At 44.9% G+C, this 17,968-nt stretch overlaps 2 protein-coding genes across 2 annotated transcripts in view; both read right to left on the reverse strand.

Annotated features, from left to right (window-relative positions):
* Positions 1–3,244: 3,244 nt before the first annotated feature.
* LOC128302253 (uncharacterized) overlaps positions 3,245–17,968 on the reverse strand; it is a 63,997-nt gene continuing 49,273 nt past the window's right edge. The window contains exon 6 of the mRNA XM_053039035.1: positions 3,245–5,093. Within this exon, the coding sequence (XP_052894995.1) occupies positions 4,987–5,093 (107 nt within the window). The 3' untranslated portion in view covers positions 3,245–4,986. The remainder of the gene's footprint in view (positions 5,094–17,968) is intronic.
* On the reverse strand, positions 13,959–15,743 carry LOC128302254 (uncharacterized). The gene has a single exon (XM_053039036.1). It carries the CDS (start codon positions 15,741–15,743, stop codon positions 13,959–13,961), a length of 1,785 nt encoding a protein of 594 aa, XP_052894996.1.

Consider the following 17,968-nt stretch of genomic DNA (forward strand, 5'->3'; position numbering starts at 1 on the left):
TCGGAGCGAGTCGCGCGGCATGTCATGATTAATATTTCCCCCAAACATTACTCAACCGAAGATGTACGATTCGGTCGCGTAAAATATCATTCTTATATAAATATCTTTCTTCTTCCCTGTCACTCTCTCTCCCTTTGTTTCTAGGAGCCGTTATGACGGCAGTGATCCACCCAGTGTAGCAGCTGTGCACAACGGAACCGATTCTTGCGGTCAAAATGCCACTTCCCCAAATGCGCGATTTCACGCGATCCCTTAAATTGCAAAAGTGAGTTCCACACCACCCCCCCCCCCCCCCCAGTGAGAGGGGAGGCGGTTTTTGCGGAAAACTTTCGCCAGCAAGTTTCGCTACTTCACCACCACCACCATCAAAGCTCTTTATTAATGTTTTGTCGCGCTGACTGTGTCGCCCGAAATGCGTCGCCGACGTAAGCAACATCATCAATCAACGTGCCCGCCCCCCCGCAAGGGGTGGAATTTTGGGGGGTGCGGTGAAGAGGTGAATAAACGCGCCCAAGTGCTTGCCCAAGTAAGAAACCGGTACTTACTGACCACCGGTGTGTGTGGGCGTGGGGCGCCAAAATCGTCTCAATTTAAGCGACTAGCGAAAAACGGACATTCGCCAGCTGGTGATGGACCCGCGTGCTAGGAACCTTGCCTTGGAGCTAGTTAATTTTCACTTATCGTAGCCCAAAATCGGCCAAGCCAAAATCATGATCAATTTGCGTGTTTATGGGCAGTGCGTCCTGGGTCATCATCGTCACCATCATCATCATCATCAGTGGCAGCAATGAGTAACATCGTTGTTATGATGTACCGGGGATGTTGAAGCTGGTCCTGGTTCAGGATGGTGCAAAAACAAAACAAAAAATGATCCTAGTCACTCACTATCCAAACGAGGGTGACCCTGGGTGTGTGTGGGTGGGTGGGATGGGCCGAAAGCGAAAATTTGGGTCGGTATATTAAAACGAAGTGACACCTGGTCCCGGACGCTGAAAGGACACGGCCATTTACACCGTAAGCGGGAGTCGAGCGTCGAGGCGAATTATCCGGTTCTTTAAGCGTTGATAGCACCGATGATACCCGATGGTACCCATTATCATTGGTGCTGCGTGCGACGTGACCACCCAATCAACCCCCCTCATCCCCCTTTCACCCTTCGTCTAGGTGCCGTGAAGTTGGTGTTGATAGGAGGTTAATAAATTGTTGTCGTTGCACCTGACCATCCCGGTCTTTGCACTGTGTGTAGCGTGACTGTCAGAGCGACACCGCAACAGCAAACGGCTCCTAGGGCGAGCTGTTGTTTTTTTTTTCTGTGTACAGTATAAATATCAACGATCTCTCAGCGCTAGTGGGCACCATTTTTGCTGAACTAAAACTGTCGCTTCGGGAACGTCACGGTGCGAAGCGACGAAACACGCACCCGAAAAGGGTAGTGATAAGCGATAGTGCGACAGGACAGGCCGGGTTGCAACGGTTCGGGGTTGCATCTGCAGGAAGTCATTCCTGGTGGGAGGATGACGCTGCCGGGGAATCATCAAAAGCACAGTGAGGTGAGTTTGGTTGAAGTGGGATTTACGCTGTTATGCATGTTTCAAATTGACCGGCGGAAAATGCTGACCTTTCACTTGTGATTAATTTTTTTTTTTCGCCCTTGTTGCGATACGGCCGCCACGAGGGATGATTGTTTTTTGCACGAGTTGATCCCGGTTGCGTTTTCCATGAGTGCTATTTTCTACCCCTGTGTCACATCGAGTGGGCATTGATCGCTATTTTTCGCATTGTGGAAACATTTTCTAATGTGTTATGCATGGCGTATTGTGGCGGATAGTGATGGTCGTTTTTAATTTATCACACGCGTAACGTAACAATTGTAACAATTGTGGCCTTTCCTTGTTTGTAAACTAAAATGTCTGACTCTCTAGTGGAGCGAAAAATGAACGATTAACGTACTTGCGAGCGAGCAGCTGGGAGCAGCATTAGCGTTAGCCGATTCATAGCCTCACCGTTCTGCATCATAGAGTGCCCTGCCTTTTGCCGAAACTGCGTTAAATAATGTCTGCCACAAAATGCGGGTTTGTCACACTCGGGTACCAATGCTAAATATAAACGCATCTATATAATATACTTCGAAGCTGCTGCCTTAAAAATCTTACACGCTATTAACAATTACTATCATCAACACAACAACATTTCCGACACTACACTTCCTTACCGCTTTCTGTTACGCTTCATCGTAACATTTTCATCTCTTTCTCTCATTCTCTCTTTTTTTTCTCTCTCTCTCTTTCTCTCTCTATGTCAGTGGTTTGTTTTCCCTTTTGTTTTGCATTTGCATATTTTGTTTCATTTTTAGCGAGGGCGCAATTAACATCTTCACGTCTTTTGTGTGGGATTTTTGGGGTGGTTTTGGAATTCGTTCCCTCCCCGTCGCGAAAAAAAAACGCCCCAGGCTCCCCCAACCCAGGTTTTCGTTTCATGCGGGGTTTTAATTTTTGATTCGTTTATATAATTCGTTCGAAATACACATTAATGCAGCCTGCACCTGTGTTTGCCTACACTTCCCGGAAAGTAATATCATAATCAAGCTCAGGCGTGGCGTGGTTGGTGCACCTAGAATGAGTACGAGAAGGTGTAAGCGTTTGTTTACGCTTGAAGTGTTAGATTAGTTTAACCTTGGAATTAACTATTTCGTTAGAGATTTTTTGTTCGAAAAAATACAACCGTTTTAATGCAATTTTTTTTATTAAAAAGTTTGTTTTTTTTTGGACTAGGTAATCGATAGTGATCATTTTCGTAATATGTATGTACTATTATGCATCTTTAAGGCTTCTAAACAGATATGATTGAATCAAATTTTGAAGTAATTATTATAAGAATTCTGTTGTGAAAAATCAATGCAGTGATAATGAAATAATATAACTGCAATAATATAATGTAATAATAATGTAATGTAAAAAATAATATAAATTTAAAACGAAACATGTCTCTTTTAATGTACATTAACTCATAAACTCTCTGTTGTTAAGCGTTGTGCTAATTTGGTTTAAAGGCAATAATAAAGTAGGGACGTAGTATTAGTGTCTTAATTTTCTTTGCATTCATGCTCTTTTATTCTCACGTTACTCGGTTTGTTTTAACATAAGCAGAAGTATTTTTAATAATAATTTGTAATTTAGAATCTATTTAAGATGTATTAATTAAATTTGAACTTGAACAAAAATGCGGAGATTAAGATTGTTGACTTATGTAAAAAAAAGAGAAAAACAAATCAGTAATAGGGAGCTTCTATTTACATTTTACTAACAAGAATTCAGACAGCTCCAGCATTTTTTGTGGCGTTGGTGTCGGACTTTACACGACGGAATCGGTATCAAATCTCATTTAAACAAAATTTGTTTTTAGATTTTCTGATGTTGTAGAACTCAAATAAAAAAAAAGAAAATAAACAAGTTGTTTCAATAGAAAGAAAAGAAGAACAGAATGATTGCCGAAAGAATATTGTGCCGTTCAGGTGAGCAACTTCAATTTAAACCCAAAAACCTAGCCATACAATAACTGCAAAAGTGAACAATTGCTCTATGTTTGTCAACTACTGTCAAGAATTCCACTACATCATCCAATGAAAAAGTGGACAAGCGCCCAAAAGCTACACAGTTTCCACGTGAAATGCTAAACTAATCCAGAATCTGAAGCACCGTCACCATTGTCGTCGGAATTCTAGCTCGTTGTGTGTGTTTGTCTGTGTGTGCGTGTATGTGTGTGTGTGTGTGATCATGCTGAATTTTACCTTTTTCTTTTTGCTCCTTCCTACGTTCGTTCGCTTTGCTTCGAGCTGTACACTAAATTGATTGTGCTTTTTTACTTCTTCTTCTTCTTCGCACGGTGAAGGGTTTTCAGAGGGTCTCCTTTTTTTTTTTGCTTTCGCTTAACCGTCAACCTTCTACGCTAGCCGCCGCCGCCGCCGGGTGCCACCAGAAAAGTGATTATGTTTGCTCGCGCAAATTTCGGGGAACCATTACGTGGTTTGGGTGGCGTGCACAAGTCGCCCTGCCGGGGACTTTTGTCCCGGGGAAAATGGATGAAATTGAACCTTTTCCACGTTTTATGCGCCCGGGCCCATCGCCGGGGTGCGTCGCGTAATCGTGGCTCAAATTGCCAACACGAATCGCTAAATTCCTTCGCCTTACTTCGTGCTGCTAGGGTCTCTGTTACGGTCAGCCAAATTCGTGGAAAAAGCGGGCGCTTTCTACCTTCCGGTGCAAGGTGCGGTGGACGAGACGAGTTGCGTAAACAGAGCATCCACGCCTTCAGCATCTGTATTCGACACTATGGTCGCTATCGGGGGTGGTTTTTTTCTTCTCTCTCGCGCCACCTCCTGTTTGCCCTGTTTTACCCTTTCCTAACAGACGCATTTGAAGTGTGAAAAGTGTGATGGGATGTATAAAATTAGTCACGATGATATGCGAAAGTTGGAATTGAACTTAGAACCTCGCCTGAATGTAAGTGCTCCATCATTCTAGCATTTTACAACGTGTTCTACCCCGGCGGATGAGCTTTCGTGGAGCTTTTGTCATTGAGCTAAGTGTGTGTGTGTGTGTTTTGCTGTTTTGTGCATCTGGAGGCCGATAAACGTGTAGCGAGTGAAGTTACGCTGGTCCATCGAGTTAACCTAGAATTGGTCCGTAGAGATGGGGAGTGAAGTTGGCCTGTTGAATTTCATTAGTTTCAGTGGCTTCCGGCGGCACCACGTCCAGCCCGGATCAATTCCCACCGGTTTCGCTCAAAGCGATCCATCCGAATCCTGTCGTGCACACCGGCCGTACGGTCTGTCAGTGGAATCAGCATGCATGTGGTGTGTGGTGTGCGCCATTCGATGATGTCAACGTGTATCTCGCCTGATCCGCCTCAGATGTCGGCAGCTAGCAGGAGGTGCAGCGAGCAGATCTGTAACGCGGGCGCATCGCCTATCGGACCGAGGATAAATCGTTAAGGAATTTCATCGCCACCAATCATCCGGTTGTACTCGGTGTAGTTTTTAATCATCTTCGCCCGGTCGAGCGACTCTCGCATGAGCCGTTCGTTCTCTTGGCGCACTGCAAAGAAGAAAAAGAATCGAAAGAAAAAACACCAAGATGGCAAGAATGAGTGCCCGGTTACCATCAAATGCAAAGGATCAGAGAGGAACAACGACTTTCGCTGAGCTATGTGTCCTTCCGTGAAAACCGAAACGATGACGCATGTTCCGAGCAGAAAAGGTGCTGATAACAGGGACCGTAAAGCGAAAAAAAACAAACAAAAAAACACTCACACACACACATAGAAATCCCCAGTCGAAAACAACAATTCTATTGTGCCATTATCAGCTCGGTGTACGACAAATCGCGATAGCTCCCCGGTGCGTATTTGTACCCTTCGGGACACGCACAGCACGGCAGCACATTATTCTTATTTCACGGATGAAGGGATAGCAGATAAAGGCAAACCATGGTGAATGCCGGGAATGGAACTGGTGTTCTGGTATTTATCAGTTCTGCAAACGACTCCCAACCAACCAACCGACCAACCAATCGACGCTTCGTCTCGTCCCGAAGAGAATGGGGCGTGCAATGGTGGTTCGATTGATGACATAAGATAAAATCTTTCTTCAGTCCCGGAATTTGTGGACCGGTAAGTTGTTTGTTGTACCGAATGGTATGAATATCAATCTTTGCCGTTTGCCGCCTTTGTCGCTATCCTTTCATGCTTGGGTTTGTTTGCTTTACCATTGAAAAGGAAAAGCGGACAACGACGATAGTAATTTATCGATTGGGTACTCTTTTGCTAATTTGATCCTTTTGCGCTAATCAATGGAGTGCCGGGGTCGTGTACGTACCAGTTTGGCGCAAGTGGGAGTGATTCAGTGGCTTATTGAAATTATAATTGATGAGCTTATTTTTGCGGGGGGAAAATATGTGGCCTGTGACGTAAACGAGATCAATGACCTGTTTAGCACGTGAAAGATGATCGAAAATATAATTTTCTCATAGCATGGATGATATATCCTAAATTAATATGTGAAGTATGAACATAAAAAGATAAAAAAGTTATAAACATTTCTACAAAAAAAATACAACAAGTACATGTAATGAAGTTTTGTAAAAAATAATTGTCACCCTGTGTCAAGAATGTGATCTATAAAGAGACGTCACGTAAACGAGAGAGGGAGTGATTAGCCAACCGCCGTGAATTAAAGATCACAATAAATAATAGCTCACAACTCAGTTAATGTCCCCTCCCTGTTACATACATACACAAATTGATTTAATTGTATTATTTTTTATAGGTAAAATAATAACAATTTTTAGAAATCGTGAGCTTTGTTCGTATTGTATTTAACTGTCGAAAAAAGAAAATAAATTCCTTAGCCGGATCTTCCACGCTGTTAGAGGCAATTGAACAAACAAAACCAACAACTTAAACATCGTTCAGATTGAAAATGAAACAAGCGCGACTGCAGTGCGTGCGCTGTCAAATGTTGCGTGTGCATTGCAAGAAATAGGAAGTGCGACACTGGTATCGAAACGCCCAACCAGACAATTGTCGGTAATTTACCCTTAAATCTCACTGAATTGGCCGCGTTATTTAAGGGTGAATTAAGGGAAAATGAGCATTCGTTAATTTGTTCTTTCGTGCAGTCTTGACATGTGCGCACTGTGATATTTTGAGGCATGCTGATTTTCCCTTTCCATTTATCGCTTAATTAAACAGTAAACTAAGGGAACATTATTCACCGATCATGCACCTTGGTAAGAGTGAATGTTGCAAAAGTTTTAAGCCCATTTCCAAAGGCATAAATAGGTCAAAAACACTGTTCTAACTGATGCATTCTTGGACATTAATACATTGCCTTCCAAAGACACGAACGAATGGTACAGCCCTATGAAGAAAACTGTTCTATCAGCGCGATTTCTGATAGTTAACTGGACACTTCAGAATTAAATAACTCTTTAATACGCGATACAATTTGTTCCAATAGTTTTAAGCGAACATTAGCGAACATTTAAAATTTTTCAAATAAATCCTTTAAGCTTCTTGCTCAACTCGTTTGAGTTTATAGTTTAACAGTACAGGCAGTCCCCGAGATACGCTATTATAGCGGACCGCTATAACCCGGAAAAAATCCGCGTAACTCGAATTTCCGCGTAAGTCAAATCCTGGTGCAATTTCGTTTATACTTCAAAGTGACAGAGTCGACTTCCTTCTCTCGACATATTTTTTTCACCGAATCAGGCGGTTTTAAGAAAGAATACATTAAAATAAGTTAGAAAGAAATGTTTTATGTGACAAAAAATGGTATTTTCGACCAATTTTCATCTTTTTGCTTAGATTTTGTGCTATAAACTAGCTCAGCTGTCAAATCTCCAAAAACCGCGTATCTCCGAATCCGCGTATAAGAGGAACCGCGTATCTAGGGGACTGCCTTTATAAGGACCACGTTACTAATGTAAACAGTTCAGTCCTGTCGAACGAGATCGCTATACCCAGTTGATCAACGCTACGTTATTTCATCACAAAGTGTGCTGACGGATTATGTTCAATATTATTCAACGGTCGATTCAAATGTGACAGCTGGCTTTGATCGTTTGGCAGTAGAGGACGCCACATCGAGCAGTGCAACCGATCGAGCCGAGCACGCCCGAACTGAGAGGATCAACGACGAAGGAGGACGTGATTTTTTAGCTCCTCTTAAATAGCCGAATCGTAACCAATCGATTTTTTTCAAATAAAGTTTGCTAAAATCAGTCCTGTTTGTGTGTTTTATTATGTTTATGAATAAGTGTTTTAAGTAATCGAAAGAACGCTGTTGCTTGTCGTAACACCTTAATTTAACCTTGCTTAACATAATACAGCTAGAGGCCACAGTGATGCAATGACCAGGTTGATTAAGTTTTAAAAAGTATGCTTGCCATTTCAATTCTTTTCCATCCGTTCATCATCATGGTTTCATCGAAAAATTGCTTTCCTTGATGGTTCAATGGTCAACTGTTTAATATTGATCAACATTGAGAAATGGCAGTTTGCTCATTCACGTAATTCATTCGTGAAGCCGAATGATGTTTGATAGAATATGAGGAAACATTTTATCATATTTTCAACACGTTCAGCATGTCTACCAGAGATTAAGGGTTGGTTCTCGCCTCTGGTTGCAGAACCTTTTTCCTTAGCATAAATCGTTCAACAAATTGTTCAGGATATTGATAAAGACCCTTCGGTTGCAGCTCTTATTGTTCGCTAAAGTATGTAATTTAATTCAGCAACATCGCAATACACATTTCTACTTATCGTTCACAGTAGTTATCGAGTCCGGTCGGTCGCTGCGAAAGTGCAAATCAATCTTACCTGTAAGTAAAAGAGAAAACAAATGCCAATGATTACTTTCCCGTTGTCCTAATGGAGGAGGGGGAGGGTTTTTGAATAATGATTATTTTAATTAATTTTCTCATAAAACCTCGATTAAACGCACACACTTCACTTCAATTTGCGTAAAGATGGTTCAGTGGAAAAGCATTAAACTGACATAAAGATATAATCAAAAGTACCAAACAAAAACGGCACTCCCACTCACTGCAGCCGGAGAAGCGGAGAAGCTGTCTCGAAAATTAAGTAAAACCCCCTGGAGGGGCACTTCGGACCTGTTGGGACAACATTTAGACATAAGGGACCACGGACACGGACACACCAAACAGAACGCCCCATAGAAAAGCTTGTTGAAATAAAATTGATTTACGAGATGAACGAGGTCTCTTTCACGCTGTTGAAGTCACTCAAGTCGTCCGGCAGTAAGATGGTAGTTTAATTTGAATTAAATCAGATTGTTTCGGAGGGTTAATTTTGCAGTGGCCCTAGCGGAAGCAAACGAACATTGTCGGCTGGTTTACGGAGCTCCGAGAAGCGTAACCAGAACGGATATACGAAGGCACATACACGCTGGCAGGAGAAGCAAACAGCAAGAGTAAATAAAAAAACGGCAAATACCCACGCCCAGAGGGGCAAACCCCGTTGCGGACCATTTCGGTTTCGGTTTCATCCCTACCGGATCGAACCAGGTCCACCCCGGGACCCTGGCAGTGTCCAACATTTTCCGGTCCAGCCCCGGGATGGCATCGAAATTTAACGTTTCGAGAGAAACATGAAACAATGGAATTACATGGAATTACCATTGCTTGTTTTATGGGCTACGGTACGGTACGGTACACCGGGTGCGGTGCGTTTGTGGAGAATCTTTCGCATAAGTCTATCCTCCTCTGCACTCGGCGGCTCGTAAAATGTCAAAGACAGACGATGGTGCGATATTTGTGCGGTGCGTTTCGGGCGTGTGTTTCGTTCGTTTTATTTTGTCGTCCATTTTTTTCTTTTGTTGTTGGTTTGCGTTCGGTTTCGTTTGGATTAGATAGCGGAGTGTTGGGAAGAGCACTTTGGAATGTGTGGGCAGCTGAAGGCTACAGGGTAGATGTGAGCAAAACAACCCAAAACCGAATAAAAAAAAAGTAAAAAACCTTCCAAAACCAAATGGCAACCGAAACCAAAACGAAAAAAAACAAAATGAGGACCAAAAACAGACAAAGGTCCTTTTTCAAGAACGCCTCTGTATTGCGTGGTTCAGCCTGCCATTGGTCCTGTTTTCCTAGCATTTTTCGCCGGGGAGCGCTCGTACCGCAGCATGATTATTTTATAATTCGTCGACGGAATTTACTGCCCCGGGGCGACCTTGAGCAGGACGGGGTGTTGGAAGGACAATATCCAGATTAACTGCCGATGGCGCACTAACGAACTCAATTGGCTAGAAAGAAATTGAAGATACTGGTTGGAAGTAGAGCGCAAAAATCGCAATGGCGGCAGGTAAACGGTTCACCAAAGGTACGGCACTTTGTACCGCCGGTGGAGTGTTCTTCATCTGCTGCCAAGAGGGTGCGAAGCGGCCGTTCCAGATGGCAATAAAAGAACAAAAAAAAAAAACACCACAAACGTAGCTGAACTGCAAGCAGGCGAAACAGGCGAAACAGGATGGTGATAAAGCATAAAACCAAAGCTTCTGGAAATGGGCAAAAAAAAAGCTTTTATTTGCGCTGAGATCAATATTGTGTCAGGGGCAAAGCAAAGGATCGAAATTGAGCATCGATGGCATGATTTTCACACAACATCAAACGTAGATAACAAAGGACACGAACATATTTGAGTGCTTAGCTCGCACAGAACAGCTCGTAAACGGAATGTTCAACCCATGGTCAACTCGTTGTGCAACAAATAGAGAATGTTTCGAACACACACACACACAATCACCCACAGGAGAACATTTGAACAATCCAAACACAACGAAGCAATAAACCACGCCAGAAAGTAATTGTCTGTAATAGTTTGTTCGGTGAGTCTTTCCTTCAGTTCGTCGTAATGGAAATGTCTTAAAATGTGTAAGAACCGAGACACAATGTCAAACGTTCATGGTGATGTATCAGCTCGTGTATCAGCAATAAGATGAAGCTCTTTAAAGCATGACATAACACAGATTCGTATCACCATAATGTTTAGTAGCGAGATTTATCTCTTTGCCGTGAAGCACCAGGCGTCTCCATTAAATGGAAGTAAGGGTGCTTTAGCATGTATTGCGTTTCCTTGCAATCATGATTAAATACAATTAAAGTAGCAAGTGTCTTCATATTGATGGCTTCATTTCAACCAATAATAATGGTTCAGCCCATTTGGTGGAGATTCACATTTTTACATCACAATTATTTATTACGTCCACTAATAGAATTCAAGCAGGCGCATCTCATACATAACTTGTCACAAGCAACTGGAGATAAGCTGTTTGCTATTGAAAATGGTTGTTTAGCGTAGATCAAAAGCTTTTATCCAACGGATCTTAACGAAAAGTTGTTACGAGCTCGAGTTCCCTGCGATTTCGTCAACAATTTAATTTAATTTATTTTCCATTTTGCACAGGTAATAGATATTTGCAAACATCTAATCCTGCTTATGAAAGGATATTTCCGACATTAGCAAGCTTACGCGACAGCATTGACAGCTCTTACGCGTGAAATGGAACGTCAATTCAGAACCATTGTTCGATCCCAATTAAAAGACGCATGTGTTAGCGTCTGACGTTTAAATGTTAATTGGGTCATATGAGACCTAGACATGAGAAACGTCAGCCAGATCCTCACCACCACATTGAAAGAAAATGAGATCCTCATGGATGATATAAAAGAATGTTTGGCTCGACTACTTTATTCCCAATGTGTAAATCCCAGTGTGAACCCCATCGGTTAAAAGATATTAATTAAATAAACACAACGCATGGAACAACCATAACTCAAAAATATAACACGAGTAAGATCTATATTGAGCGTTTAAGTATGATATTACTTGTTGCGTTCATTTGCTATTTGTCTTATTGCAATTTTCTTTGCAAAATTTGATCGCAACTTGTACCAGGCACCAGGCGCCTCCATTTCGGTGCAGTGTCTCGAAATTCAAAAAATTATCGGAAAAATGCCAATTTGTTATATGTGCTATTATATCATATTTTACTACATTTTTCATTTCAATCCACTTGACAGAGATGAGGAAAATTTTATTCCTCATTTTGTATCTTAATAACATAAAATTAAATTGGATTAAATTGTTGTGACATAAAGCGTTATTTATGTTAATATTATAATTTCCATTTAATACTCTCAATGTTCGCTACTTATTCTATCATAAGCTAGAAAAAAGGTACTGTTTCAAATAACCATAACTGCACCACTGCTAACTTACCTGAGCGATCAACTCCTTCTAACTCCATGTTGAAGTTTGGCTTATCGTGGTAAAACTCTATTCTCGTACCGGCACGCTCCATAGGCGATACAGTTACTTATCTCCCGATCGCCATACAAAACTCATTCGCAATGAAACCTAATTCGGCTAAAGCAAAATCGCACGAGCACACACCGGGTGACGGGTCGCGGGATGCACTTTTCCATTATCCATGTTTGTTGGGGTTTAAGGCCACTGGCGCGGTAACTGCCATGTTAAATGACGGGTCCTGTTTGTGACGGGTGTGTGACGATGAACATGTGTTTTTACGCAACGCGGCACAGTGGTTGAGGTTGCTGTTGCGTTACATTACGGCGCAGACTTTCGAAACATGCAATTAACACCATTCCAGTACAGCGCTTTATGGTGACAGGTGACCCCTTGCCGGTTTTGTTTTTTTGTTTGGTTATTGCAAACAATAAGGCAGAGAAAAAAAGGAAGATACACAACCGGGAATATAGGCACTACGTAACCAAACGATGTCACCCGAATCAGTATACTAGCTCATGGGTTGATCTCTCCCCTTCCTTTTTTTGTTGTCCCGCTTTTGCCAACACTCTAAATGACGCACGCAATCGCGCTTAGAGTTGCGCTGACGTTCTGACGCCGCAGAAAGGAGTACAGTCTGTGTAGTCCGTGCAGCAAATGCACAATGCAACCCGTGCTACATCTTCTTGTAATATATAAAAAACCAACACATTCTACACGGTTTTGTTTCACAATATCATCAGTTTGCTACGTTTTTTTTGTTGTTTTTTTTTGCATACACGGAGTTTAAATTTATGGGTTATCTTTGTTTACTCGTTTAGTTTTGTTAGTATATGTTTTATGTTTACCTCGCTTCGGTGAATCGGTTTGCTCTGCCATTTCTTTTTGATTAAGATTTTGTTGGGGGGTGTTTGGTGATTTGGTTTGGGTTTTCTTGCTTTGCTTTGCTTTGTTTAACGTTTAACGATTATTTTGTCTGTTTACTTTACTCATCTTTATTGTTTGACGTGTTGTTTGTGTGTGTTACGTTACGGTTAGATGTTTTGCGCTACTACTGCGCTCACGCTAGTATGTATGCGGGGTTTCGCTTTCCATTTTTTTGTTTTTTGCTCTGATTATACTGACGTATGCTAAACTGCTTTAGTTTGCTTATTTAAAATGTTTTACCCAATAATGCGCCTGTCGCTTCGTATTGCGCCGCTTTGCCTTTGCTTTTAGTTTATCATGTTTGTCTTTTGGTTTAGAGTTATGTTTTACGTTTACGTTACTGGTAGTTAGAGTTAATAATGGTTTGTTTTTTTGTTTTGCGGTTTCTAGACGTTCCCGATAATACTGCACTAGAGTTAGATCCACTTATTGTATCGTATATTTATATATAAATAGATTGCGATTGTTCCTTCCGTGTGTGCGTGTTCGGTGCGTCGCCACCGTTGCATCCGGTCGATACACCTGATCACAGGGGCGCACACACACACACACACTTTTGCAGTCGATGTTCCGGGAGGAAACCCCATTTCGCCGTAACAAACACTCGCCCCTCTTCCCCACGCATCCTCGCATCCCCCTACACATTCTACTGGTAAGCTCCGTGGCTCCGTCGGTTTCCAAAAAAACCGGTTCCTAGGCTCGGCCACCGCCCGTATCGGCATTGTCTACTACGCTTCGTATCAGTGCTTTCCGGTGACCGCAGGCCCCCCCGCCCTTCCCCGTCTGCGACGTCCGATGAGATTGTTGCTAAAAAAATTTGGCCGCCCGCGTGCGTAACGGTGCTGTTGCGCCGGGGTCGTCCTTGGCACTTCGTTGGATATTGTTATGTTCGCGCTCGGTTCACCGCCCCCGCCACCACGGACGCTGCGATCTGCCACCCTCCCGACGACTACTACCTCACGATGGGCGGTAACGTCCCCGCTGGTACTGTTGCTGCCATTATGGCTAACCGCTACAACACTACGCCGACGGCGACGACGTCGCCCGAGACGCTACTAACTGTGCTGCTCCACCAGACAGATGATGGCGTCGGACGTAACCGCTCCGCCGCCTCCGCCGCCGCCACCGCCGCCACCGGCCCCGCTGCCCCGCGCCTGCCAGCGCGACACCGGTGCGTTTAGCGGCCGGGAGCGGCTAAAGTTGCCGCATCAATTGCCACCGTTGTAGTGTTTCGGCGAGTCCTTCGACACCATGTAGGTCGGGATGGCGTGGATCGGTGTGTCGCGCGCGAACGTGTACTGCGTCTTGGTTTGCGTGGCCGTGCCGGAACTGCCGGAGCTGGTGTGGGTGAGCGTTACCAGCACCGCCAGCACGCTGAACAGTGCCAGCACGAGGAAGACGGTCATTACGATGCAGACGATGCGTTTGCGCTTTTTCGACGACTCCGTATCGTCGTCGAAGCTGCTGCCCGCCAGCTTCTTGTCGGCAAACTTTCGCCGACCCTTGCGCGACGCACCGAGCGACTTCTGCCGGTTCATCTGGTACGTTTTCATGATCACGCCGTAGTTGATGTCCATGATGTCCATCGGGATGGGCGATATCTCCGTCCGGCCGATGTCGTCCAGCATCAGGTTGGAGGACAGCTTGCGGGACGCCTTGTAAATCTTGTCCGCCTCCTCCGGCGTGAACGCCATACTGTCCTTCCGGTACGGGCTGCCCGTCGCGCTGATGATCGCCGGCGGCGGTGGTTCCAGATCGACGATGAAGCTTTTCGACTTTTTCGCCTTGAAGTTTTCGCGCGCATCCTGGCGCCCGTTCTTGTACCGCAGCGAGTACGACTTCTTCTGGTCGAAGATGGGCGATTTCTGCGGCTTAAAGTCGTCCAGAAACGGGGGGTTCGGGCTGAGCAGGTGCGCGTTCGAATGCTGGATCAGCGACCTCCGGAAGCTGCCGCCCCCGCTGCCCCCCACGTACGGTAGCGCCTGGTCGAGGCTGGTGGTGCTGTTCTTCTGGTTGTACTTCTTGCTGTTCTGCCGGCTGACAAACTCCGAGAACGATTCGCCCTTCTTGTCCGTGCGGCTGTTGCTGCGCGACCGATAGATTTCGTTCTCGAGCGACGCATTGGCGGAGCTGAACTTTTTCGCCTCCGCGCGCGGACTCCGATCCACCACCTCCGCCGGCATGTCCTCGCCGAGCGAATGGAACTTTACCGAGTCCCGCCGGAGGAAGGCCTGCTGGTTACGCTTCTGCTGGTCGTTGAACGAACGATGCATGTGGCAGTTCCGCCGATTGGCGCTCACGTTCGGCGAATGCTGCCGATAGTTGGCCGCCGCTGCTGCTGCTGCGGCCGCCGCCACCGTCAGCTCCTCGTCCTCGTCCTCCCCGCCGCCGCTGCTGACGCCCCCACCGCTGTCCTGCTTCACCAGATACTCGCGCGGATAGATATGTGTGTGCCGGACGCTGCTGTGCCGTATGATCGGAGCGGCCACTATCTCGTCCGGGTTCGAGCCACCGCTGTTGCTGCGCGAATGAAACGAGGTGGCCTTGCGCAGCTGATGCATCGAGGGCGAGTAGACGTGCAGTGTGTCCGACCGGCGGAACTGCTTCCGGGCGATGCTCCAAGGATCTTCCACCTTCAGCGACGTGGGCGACGCTTCGCTACGGAAGAATATCTTCGGATCGGGTGAATGCTTCGCCATCGGTATTGGGGACAGCCGCTCGACCGGACTGTGGTGCAGGATCAGACTGCTGTCCAGCATGATTGGACTGCTGCCACCCGTAGCACTCCCGCTACCCTCTCGACTTCCACCACCACCACCACCGGATGATCCTCCTCCACCTGCACCACCACCACCACTGCCGGGTGAGTAGTTGTCGATGCGGACCGACACGGTCCGGTCGGCGGACTTTAGCTTCGGCGGGCGCTTCTTGCTGATCTCCATCATGTCGAGGATGGCCGGGTCCTGGTGCGTGCTGGCCGACACCTTCGCCATGATCGCCGGTCTGCGTTGCGCCCACGTACCGCTGGCTGTGCGCACCGGTGCGTTCTGGCCCCGGGGGTATCTGCGTGTCGATGCTATTGCGGTCCCTGGCTAGGCGCTGCTAGTACTGTTTCCCAGTACTAGCGCGACCCGCTGATTAGACAGTGAATGTGTTCGCCCCCTTTGCCGCAACGACGGTTTTGCAATTCGTTCCGTGCCGAACACGAATTCCCGTGCCCGGTCAAAGCTGGTCCGGATACTGCCCCTTCCCTCCCTTCCCCTTCTCCTCAAGCCTCAACACCGAAAAAGGAAACCGAAACAGCGGGAGAAAAACAAAAACGACAACAAACCCCGCGCCCTTCAACAATGCAAGCTATGGCCTACGCGTGGTGCCGGTGCTCACGATCGGATCGATTGTCTAACGCACGGCAGCAGTGTAACACGGGCACCGGTGCACCCCAGCCGACCTGTACCGTAGCAGCACGGTGCGCAACAACATCGGAGTACGAGCACCGTTGCACCGGTGGGATGGACGATCATTTGGGTGGTTTCACCGGTCGCGCTTGGCCGCGTTACCCCTACAGTATTACCAGCAGTGTTACGAACACGACGATCACTACGTAGATGGGTATGATTATTGTCACCATGCGGACGCACTTTACGCTCACTCTTTGCGGCACCGAGAGGAATGCAGCGGCGAACACTCCCGTGAGGCGCGTGCGGCGTGTAATGGGTTGTGGTAGCGAGATTAGGGCACTGATTTGAAATTGAACAGCAGCCGTTGGACTGGAATGCGCTTCAAGCGAGCATGTGTTGTGGTGGGAGGGATGCAGAGTGTAATTGAAACCACTGACTTAAAAACACTGTGTGCAGAATACCCGAAGTGAAGCACTGAAACGAAACAGTCATAATCAAAACTTCTTCTCCACGCAATCCACTATTTTCATAGTTCTGTTTGCTGATGAAGTGATGATGATGCTGGTGTTTTGTTGTTTCTTTTCCCTTTTCTCCCTTTAGTTACACTTGGTCGACGTGGCGGGTTATAAAACGGTACGAAAAAACGAGATTACTATGAAGGATATGAGATTTTAGCTATTGTAATTTGAATAGGCACTTGAACACTTTGTTTTGGTATGGTTGTACGGTAGCAAGAAATTCACTGAATCAAACAGATAATATATTTTTAAGATTAATTTAGTTAATAAATTCATAGCTTACGAACTCGCATATGCCTCTGAGACCTGGAGTCTATCTAAAACTGAAGAAATTTTCCAGGCCGCCTTCGAGAGGATAATGCTCAGTGAAGTGGATTAGACTCGTCAGGCTCCTTTGGGCTGGTCACGTTATGAGAATGACACCGGACGACTCAGCTAGTAAAATTCTTTTAGGTTGTCCACATGGACAGAGGAGACGTGGTAGGCTCAAATTGAGATAAAGGGATGTTGTTGATGTTGATGGCCGCTTGAGACTGTATTTCTTGTCCGCTGCAGCAAGACCGTGAAGTGGTTGTAATGTGTGTTCATAGTAAAATTAGTTTGAGATGTGTTGGGTTTGAATTGCATGCAAGAAAAAAGGGTTTGCGGCAATGCCAGTTTTACACTTTGGACTGGTGTGTCAGTCAGTCTTCCTGTAGTCGTCAGAATAAACGGAAGTAGACACAACACGCCGGACAAACCACAAACCAAAAATAGAATTACATCATTTACTACAAAAATATATCACAACGTAGGATCTCCGTACCCGTCAGACAATCGCGCAACAAAACAAGATGTTTAAGTAAGAAATCGATTGAAATAGTACTTTTAGTATGTATTAAATTGACTTTGATATGATTACTGCATCGAAAAAATACTTAGTAGCATAATTTTATAAAAAACAAATTCAAACTTCTGTTGTTATTCCATTTGTTGAGCAAAAACTCAAAAATACCCGAGTTTTAAAAATACCAGTGTGGAAAGTAACGTACGTGTGGTAGTAACGTAGGGAAAGCCCTGTTTAACTATTGAGTTTCAAGGAATATAAGTTTTTAAAAATAATTTATACTTAAATTAGACTATTTACACGAGTTTCATCAGCGTTTCATTTATTACACCTTTTCATCGTGTTTCCGATTGAAAAATGTATAAGTTACTAACTTATGAAAGTGTTTTGTGAACGTTATTTAGCATTACATTAACATTTTACGTATTGCAGACAGAACGGCCTGGCCGTATCGACTTATTACATATCACATAGCC

This window comes from Anopheles moucheti, chromosome 3 (assembly GCF_943734755.1).
Source record: "Anopheles moucheti chromosome 3, idAnoMoucSN_F20_07, whole genome shotgun sequence".
Taxonomy (NCBI): domain Eukaryota; kingdom Metazoa; phylum Arthropoda; class Insecta; order Diptera; family Culicidae; genus Anopheles; species Anopheles moucheti.